At 43.8% G+C, this 9,772-nt stretch overlaps 1 protein-coding gene across 3 annotated transcripts in view; it reads left to right on the top strand.

The window, feature by feature from the left end:
- The first annotated feature begins 309 nt into the window (after positions 1-309).
- The window catches only part of LCA5L (lebercilin LCA5 like), a 43,100-nt gene continuing 33,637 nt past the window's right edge, over positions 310-9,772 (top strand). For 2 of the 3 annotated variants that reach the window (XM_056559677.1, XM_056559679.1), the window contains exons 1-3: positions 310-444; positions 5,928-6,235; positions 7,857-8,377. In XM_056559677.1, the coding sequence (XP_056415652.1) occupies positions 5,959-6,235; positions 7,857-8,377 (798 nt within the window). In that variant the 5' untranslated portion in view covers positions 310-444; positions 5,928-5,958. The remainder of the gene's footprint in view (positions 445-5,927; positions 6,236-7,856; positions 8,378-9,772) is intronic. The other variant, XM_056559678.1, reaches the window with a different exon arrangement.

Here is a 9,772-nt window from a genome sequence, read left to right as displayed (position 1 = left end):
CGAGACAGGTGTCATCAGAGAGCACTTAGACAGAAAAGTAAAACTCAACTTCAGCAGCTCATTAGTACTGAAAGGATTAAGATTTTTTTTTTATATAGAAGTAATTTACAAATCTGTTTAACTTTCTGGAGCCAGTTGATTATATATATATATATATATATATATATATATATATATATATATATAAAGTTTTTTTTCCTGGATAACCCCTTTACGAGAGGCAGAACAGTTTCATTTGGTTCATGATGAGATTGCATTGTCTGGATTGTTCATAGGACTTACTGCATATTCTTGTCTTTTATTATAGATAAACCCTCCAGCTTGGGCTCCAGAGACCCCTGGTAAACCGTTCCTGAGACCCCCGGTAAACCGTCCCTGAGACCCCCGATACACTGCGGACAGTCAAGCAGCAGCCTCTTCAATGCACCCGTTGTAGTTTGCAAGGTATTGTCCAGCTCTGCTACATCATCATGATATTCTGTTATTTGTATAGAAACAATAATAAGTGATTACAGTGCATAAGTTACATCCTGTGACTACAGGGGGCATCTTTTCTCACTGAGGTCGTTCTATTTCAGTGGTCACCAAACTGTGGACCTCCAGATATTGCAAAACTTTGTGACAGGATTAGTAAAAAAAATAGCTGCTTTCTTCCCGAAACAGCACCACCCTTGTCCTCAGGTTGGATGTGGTTTTGCAGCTCAGTTCCACTGATCTGGATGGAGCTGAGATGTAATACCGCACATTTATTTTTTATAAATCCTGGATACCCCCTCTGTGCCCCCCACAAAGTAATCACACCTACCGTATTAGTGCCCTTTGTTGAACCCCCACACACTGATGATACCCACTTTGTGCTTTCACAGAGTAAGGGGTGCATGCACACCGCGTTGTCGCTATACAGTTCCTGTATACGGTTTCAAGTAAAAAAAAACGTATGGAACCGTATAGAAAACCGTATGCATTGACTTAACATTGTAAACCGTATGTCAAACGCATCATCCGGTTTAGTCCGTTTTGCGTCTTATACGATTTTGTCCTGTTTTTTACCCGTACCCAAAACCGTAGTCTACCCCGTTTCTTGGTCCGGGTGAAAAACCGTATTAAACCGTATACGGGTTGAAATTTGTACGCACGTTTTGATACAGTTTAGTCAGGTTTTGAGGAATCCGTTTTTCATCAAAAACCTGATACGGGATCCTTATACCCCATCTCTACTGCCCCGCAAAGTAATAGTGCCGCAGTACAGTAATAATTCTCTCTTTTTGCCCCAAAAATATTAGTTCCCTCCGTTGTGTCCCTGCACAGTAATGATACCCACTTTGTGACCTACAGAAAATTATTTCCTCCCCTTTGCAATAATCCTCCTATGTTCCCCCTGAAGTAATAATCAACCTTTGTGCCCCCACAGAGTCTCCCCCTCTGTGCCCCACTGTAACTAATAGTGCTCAGAATAACAATTTTTCTTTTCTGCCCCGTGTGCCCCCCCCCCCCCCCCCAAAAAAAAAAAAGAATTTCTGCCCACTCAAGACAATAACACTATATATGCACTAATTCCTTCTATTGTAACATCCTATGCACACTGAAGGGACATTTACAAAGAGTGGTGTGAAATTCTTAAATGTTTTAGAGCATAAAAGTTGCGGTGACAGTTGCAGAATTGCGCCAAATTTATCAACGGCACGCGGACTTCCAACTTCCAAAGAAGTCGCAGATTATGTGCGGACGTGCTACTTTTGTGTGAATAGTCGCATATACCCGGACTCAAAAGTCACACAGAAAATGTAGGGCAGGGCTGAATTGACCTGAAAAAAAAAACATCTATTTCTGGGATTGTGCGACAATTTTGTGACATTCCGTAAAAAGTTGCACTTAGTAAATCAGTGACCACTGCACAAAGTGCTCTAAATGGGCAAAAATCATGGAAACGTTTCTAAAGCAACTGTCTCATTGTGCGACAAACATAGAAAAAAAACTGTTTAAAAAGCATTTAAATGTCTTGATAAATTCCCCCCCCCCATTATCCCTGTACTGTGACATCACTGTATGTATTATCCCTGTACTGTGACATCACTGTGTGTATTATCCTGTACTGTGACATCACTATATGTATTATCCCTGTACTGTGACATCACTGTGTGTATTATCCCTGTACTGTGACATCACTGTGTATATTATCCCTGTACTGTGACATCACTGTGTATATTATCCCTGTACTGTGACATCACTGTGTGTATTATCCCTGTACTGTGACATCACTGTGTGTATTATCCCTGTACTGTGACATCACTCTGTGTATTATCCCTGTACTGTGACATCACTGTGTGTATTATCCCTGTACTGTGACATCACTGTGTGTATTATCCCTGTACTGTGACATCACTGTGTGTATTATCCCTGTACTGTGACATCACTGTGTGTATTATCCCTGTACTGTGACATCACTGTGTATTATCCCTGTACTGTGACATCACTGTGTGTATTATCCCTGTACTGTGACATCACTGTGTATTATCCCTGTACTGTGACATCACTGTGTGTATTATCCCTGTACTGTGACATCACTGTATATTATCCCTGTACTGTGACATCACTGTGTGTATTATCCCTGTACTGTGACATCACTGTGTATATTATCCCTGTACTGTGACATCACTGTATGTATTATCCCTGTACTGTGACATCACTGTGTGTATTATCCCTGTACTGTGACATCACTGTGTGTATTATCCCTGTACTGTGACATCACTGTGTGTATTATCCCTGTACTGTGACATCACTGTGTATTATCCCTGTACTGTGACATCACTGTGTGTATTATCCCTGTACTGTGACATCACTGTGTGTATTATCCCTGTACTGTAACATCACTGTGTATTATCCCTGTACTGTGACATCACTGTATATTATCCCTGTACTGTGACATCACTGTGTGTATTATCCCTGTACTGTGACATCACTGTGTGTATTATCCCTGTACTGTGACATCACTGTGTGTATTATCCCTGTACTGTGACATCACTGTGTATTATCCCTGTACTGTGACATCACTGTGTGTATTATCCCTGTACTGTGACATCACTGTGTGTATTATCCCTGTACTGTGACATCACTGTGTGTATTATCCCTGTCCTGTGACATCACTGTGTATTATCCCTGTACTGTGACATCACTGTGTGTATTATCCCTGTACTGTGACATCACTGTGTGTATTATCCCTGTACTGTGACATCACTGTGTGTATTATCCCTGTACTGTGACATCACTGTGTGTATTATTCCTGTACTGTGACATCACTGTGTGTATTATTCCTGTACTGTGACATCACTGTGTGTATTATCCCTGTACTGTGACATCACTGTGTGTATTATCCTTGTACTGTGACATCATTGTGTGTATTATCCCTGTACTGTGACAACACTGTGTGTATTATCCCTGTACTGTGACATCACTGTGTGTATTATTGCTGTACTGTGACATCACTGTGTGTATTATTCCTGTACTGTGACATCACTGTGTGTATTATCCCTGTACTGTGACATCACTGTGTGTGTTATCCCTGTACTGTGACATCACTGTGTACATTATCCCTGTACTGTGACATCACTGTGTGTATTATCTCTGTACTGTGACATCCCTGTGTGTATTATCCCTGTACTGTGACACCACTGTGTGTATTATCCCTGTACTGTGACATCACTGTGTGTATTATCCCTGTACTGTGACATCACTGTGTGCATTATGCTTGTACTGTGACATCACTGTGTGTATTATCCCTGTACTGTGACATCACTGTGTGTATTATCCCTGTACTGTGACATCACTGTGTGTATTATCCCTGTACTGTGACATTACTGTGTATTATCCCTGTACTGTGACATCACTGCGTATTATCCCTGTACTGTGACATCACTGTGTGTATTATCCCTGTACTGTGACATCACTGTGTGTATTATCCCTGTACTGTGACATTACTGTGTATTATCCCTGTACTGTGACATCACTGTGTATTATCCCTGTACTGTGACATCACTGTGTGTATTATCCCTGTACTGTGACATCACTGTGTGTATTATCCCTGTACGTAGGACCTCATTCTGTGTATTGCTATGGGGCCTCACTCCTTTGGAATGATTGTTGGGAAAAGGTATTGATTAATGTATAACAGATATGTGAAAGGCATAAAGACAATAGAATCTTCTGTATGTAAAGAGAATGTTGTGCTACTGACTGTATAATATCTACAGTGGGGATCAAAAGTTTGGGCACCCCAGGTAAAAGTTTGTATTAATGTGCATAAAGAAGCCAAGGAAAGATGGAAAAATCTCCAAAAGGCATCAAATTACAGATTAGACATTCTTATAATATGTCAACAAAAGTTAGATTTTATTTCCCTCATTTACACTTTCACAATAACTAAAAACAAAAAAATGGTGTCTTCAAAAGTTTGGGCACCCTGCAGAATTTATAGCAAGCACTGCCCCCTTTGTAAAGCTGAGACCTACCAGTCTCATGGATTGTTCTCAATCATCATCTGGGAAGACCAGGTGATGTCAATCTCAAAGGTTTTAAATGCCCAGACTCATCTGACCTTGCCCCAACAATCAGCACCATGGGTTCTTCTAAGCAGTTGTCTAGAAATCTGAAACTGAAAATAGTTGATGCTCATAAAGCTGGAGAAGGCTATACGAAGATAGCAAAACGTTTTCAGATGTCAATTTCCTCTGTTCGGAATGTAATTAAGAAATGGCAGTCATCAGGAACAGTGGAAGTTAAAGCAAGATCTGGAAAACCAAGAAAAATATCAGACAGAACAGCTCGCAGGATTGTGAGAAAAACGATTCAAAACCCACGTTTGACTGCACAATCCCTCCAGAAAGATCTGGCAGACACTGGAGTAGTGGTACACTATTCCACTATAAAGAGATACTTGTACAAATATGGTCTTCATGGAAGAGTCGTCAGAAGAAAACCTCTTCTACGTCCTCACCACAAAAATCAGCGTTTGAACTTTGCAAATGAACATATAGACAAGCCTGATGCATTTTGGAAACAAGTTCTGTGGACCATTGAGGTTAAAATTGAACTTTTTGGCCGGAATGAGCAATGATACGTTTGGAGAAGAAGGGGAACAGAATTTAATGAAAAGAACCTCTGTCCAACTGTTAAGCATGGGGGTGGACCAATCATGCTTTGGGGTTGTATTGCAGCCAGTGGCACAGGGAACATCTCACGAGTAAAAGGAAAAATGGATTCAATAAAATTTCATAAAATTTGGGATGCTAACTTGATGCCATCTGTGAAAAAGCTGAAGTTAAAGAGAGGATGGCTTCTACAAATGGATAATGATCCTAAACACACCTCGAAATCCACGGGGTTTTACATCAAGAGGTGTAAACTGAAGGTTTTGCCATGGCCTTAACAATCTCCTGACCTCAACATAATTGAAAATCTATGGATAGACCTTAAAAGAGCAGTGCATGACAGACAGCCCAGAAATCTCAAAGAACTGGAAGACTTTTGTAAGGAAGAATGGGCAAAGATACCTCAAACAAGAATTGAAAGACTCTTGGTTGGCTACAAAAAGCGTTTACAAGCTGTGATACTTGCCAAAGGGGGCAGTACAAGATATTAACTCTGCAGGGTGCCCAAACTTTTGCAGATGCAATTTTTTTGTTTTCTGTTATTTTGAAAGTATAAATGATGGAAATAAAATCTATGTCTAATTTGTAATTTGATGCCTTTTGGGGATTTTTCAATCTTTCCTTGGCTTCTTTTTGCACATTAATACAAATTTTTACCTGGGGTGCCCAAACTTTTGATCCCCACTGTATAGTTGATCTATCTGTATATTTTTTGCCGGGATATGAGGACCTGCTCATCACTTCTCATCCAACATAACTGACTGGAAAATCTTCTACATACAGAGTCATTTCTTCTACTCCTAATCCTACAAGGATGAGTTTAGAGGTTTCTGGTGGAAACAAAGAATGGAGCCCAGAACCTTCTGCAGACCCTGAGGAAAGGTCCATCAGCAGTCCCAATGACCCGGCCCAAAGTCCCTGCAGCCACAGTCCTAGTACAAGTGACAGAAGTGAGACAAGCTGCAGCCAACATTCCATCAGCGACAGCTCCTCCTCCGAGACACCGGAAAGAATAACAGAGACGCAAAATACTCCAGAAAAGACACCAAAGACAATAAAGAATACGATGTGTCAAACATTCCCTAAAGTTGGTAAGAACTTCTAATGACTATAGAATGAGGACTTGGGGGAGGGGGTATACTCTATAGACAATGCAAACTTAGACTAGACAGCTAACAAATTTCCAGGTCTGTCACAGTGGCCCAGGCTGACTGTCTAGTCTAGGTGTAGACCAGAGGTTCCCAAACTTGTCTTGCCTACCACCCCACTTGAAAAAAATTACCCAGCACCCCATGGAAATCTACCTTTATTAGGTAAACAGAAAGATTTGTATTCAATTTTGTATCTATATTTCTACCAAACCACAGAGAACTAGTCCGGCACCGCCATACCCTCAACCAATGGTTGCGGCCGCACCTGACATGGGACTGACACGGGGGTGCCGCTCCTGAATTCAGAATATCGATCCAATACGATGTAGAGAAAGGAAATAATGCACTCACCCATGATGAACTTGCTTTCTGAACTTTATACAATAAAAGCAGACATGGTACAGTGGGTTGAAACAGAGGAGCAACCTTGCGGCAACAGACTGTTTCCTGCGCCAGGGGCGCAGGAAACAGTCTGTGGCAGCGAGGTTGCTCCTCTGTTTCTACCCACTGTACGATGTCTGCTTTTATTGAATGAAGTTCAGCAAGCAAGTTCATAATGGGTGAGTGCGTTATTTCCTTTCTCTACATCGTATTGGATCGATATTCTGAATTCAGTGGGTCGAAACAAAGGAGCAACCTCGCGGCTACAGACTGTTTTCTGCGCCAGGGGTGCAGGAAACAGTCTGTGGCCGCGAGGTTGCTCCTCTGTTTCTACTTGCTGTACCATGTCTGCTTTTATTGAATAAAGTTCAGCAAGCAAGTTCATTGTGGGTGAGTGCGTTCTTTCCTTTCTCTACATAATATTAAACTCAAGCCTGCCACATCAGCCAAAACAGGCAAGCACGAGGCATACACAAGAACCTCTACATTATTCTCTAATATTATCCTAAGCTGATTCTTTAAAACATGAACATAAGCTGTGGTGTTCATGTGGTAGGACCTAAGGGTGGTGCATGACACCGAAAGTTAAAAGTCAATTCCTGTGTCCCCCTTACCCCTCAGGCTCAGCACTAGGCATAGCAGTTTTTTTTCGTTTTGTTTTTATTTGGAGTGTTCCTTTTAAAGGGGTACTCCAGTGGAAAACTTTTTTTTAAGTCAACTGGTGCCAGAAGGTTAAACAGATTTGTAAATTACTTCTATAAATAAATCTTAATCCTTCCAGTACTTATTAGCTGCTGAATACTACAGAGGAAATGCTTTTCTTTTTGGATTTCTCTTCTGTCACGACCACAGTGCTCTCTGCTGACCCCTGCTGTCCATTTTAGGAACTGTCCAGAGAAGGAGAAAATCCCCATAGCAAACATATGCTGCTCTGGACAGTTCCTAAAATGGACAGCAGAGGTCAGCAGAGAGCACTGTGGTCGTGACAGAAGAGAAATCCAAAAAGAAAAGAATTTCCTCTGTAGTATACAGCCCCTAAATAGTACTGGAAGGATTACGATTTTTTTAATAGAAGTAATTTACAAATCTGTTTAACTTTCAGGCACCAGTTGATTTAAAAAAAAAAAAAAAAAAAGTTTTCCACGGGAGTACCCCTTTAAGCCTCTGGTTTTATGATTAGCAGACAAAGGATTCTCCTGGAGGAAGTCCCCACCATGGAAACGTCCATCCCTAAAACCGCAACATCTGCCGATCCCCACCCAGAAGACGGAAAGCGATGTAACTCGGCGCATCTTATCGGCGCAGGTTCGCAAAATTAAAGAATTGAAGGACGAATTGTGTGATGTCCAGCGGACCCTAGAGGCTGTGAACAGCGAGAACCGGCTGCTGACCCGTCTCCAGCACAGGCACATGAAGGCGCTGCAGAAGTACGAAAGCCCAGAAAGCAGCATACACCATCTTATAGCCAGACACGGTAATGAGGTCAGGACCCTGAGAGAGACCCTGAGGACCACACAGGAGAGCGAGCGCGGGCTGTCCCTGAAGCTGAAAATGGCAGAAAACGAATTACTGAAGGCAAAGGAGAGCTTATGGCGGCTCCAAAGACTCTCCGAGGATAAGAACCTCGCCGAGAGAGAAGAGCTCAACAATAAGTTATCCAGTTTATTGATTAAGATGGAAATCGACAGCACTAAAGTCAAGGTAAAGCTCTAACCTCAAAGTGAACCCATCACCGACATAAAATACTGTGGGGTATAGGGGTTACCCAGGATTAGAGAAACAGAGCTACTTACTTCAAGAAAACAGCACCACTCCTGTGCTTAGGTTGTGTGTGGTATTACAACTCGGCTTCATTCACTTCAATAGAACTGAGCTGCAATACCATATACAACCTCTTTATGGTTCCAAAAAAATAGCACTACGTAACATAGAGCCTCACCTCAGCTCCTATAGGGGTCACACCTCAGCTCCCATAGGGCCTCACCTCAGCTCCTATAGGGGCCTCACCTTAGCCCCTATAGGGGCCTTATTTTAACTCCTATAGGGTCTCACCTCAGCTCTTATAGGGGCCTCATCTCAGTTCCTATAGGGACCTCACCTCAGCTACCATAGGGCCTCACCTTAGCTTCCATAGAGCTTCACCTCAGGCCCCATAAGGGCCTCAGCTCCCATAGGGCCTCACCTCAGCCCCTATAGGGCGTTACCTCAGCTCCCATAGGGCCTCAGCTCCCATAGGGCCTCACCTTAGCTCCCATAGGGCCTAACTTCAGCTCCAATAGGGCCTCGCCTCAGCTCCTATAGGGCCTCACCTCAGCTTCCATAGGGCCTCACCTCAGCTCCCATAGGGCCTCACCTCAGCTCCCATAGGGCCTCACCTCAGCTCCCATAGGGCCTCACCTCAGCTCCTATAGGGCCTCACCTCAGCTCCCATAGGGCCTCACCTCAGCTCCTATAGGGCCTCACCTCAGCTCCTATAGGGCCTCACCTCAGCTCCCATAGGGCCTCACCTCAGCTCCCATAGGGCCTCACCTCAGCTCCTATAGGGCCTCACCTCAGCTCCCATAGGGCCTCACCTCAGCTCCCATAGGGCCTCACCTCAGCTCCCATAGGGCCTCACCTCAGCTCCTATAGGGCCTCACCTCAGCTCCCATAGGGCCTCACCTCAGCTCCTATAGGGCCTCACCTCAGCTCCTATAGGGCCTCACCTCAGCTCCCATAGGGCCTCACCTCAGCTCCCATAGGGCCTCACCTCAGCTCCTATAGGGCCTCACCTCAGCTCCCATAGGGTCACACCTCAGCTCTCATAGTGCCTCAGCTCCTATAGGGCCTCACCTCAGCTCCCATAGGGCCTCATCTCAGCTCCCATAGGGCCTCACCTCAGCTCCCATAGGGCCTCACCTTAGCTCCCATAGGGCCTCACCTTAGCTCCCATAAGGCCTCACCTCAGCTCCTATAGGGCCTCACCTCAGCTCCCATAAGGCCTCACCTCAGCTCCGATAGGGCCTCACCTCAGCTCCCATAGGGCCTCAGCTCCTATAGGGTCTCACCTCAGCTCCCATAGGGTCTCACCTCAGCTCCTATAGGGCCTCACCTCAG

The sequence above is a fragment of the Hyla sarda genome, chromosome 2, assembly GCF_029499605.1.
Source record: "Hyla sarda isolate aHylSar1 chromosome 2, aHylSar1.hap1, whole genome shotgun sequence".
Lineage (NCBI taxonomy): Eukaryota > Metazoa > Chordata > Amphibia > Anura > Hylidae > Hyla > Hyla sarda.
Note: the sequence above shows the minus strand (reverse complement) of the source record. Positions and strands in the feature narration are given on the sequence as shown.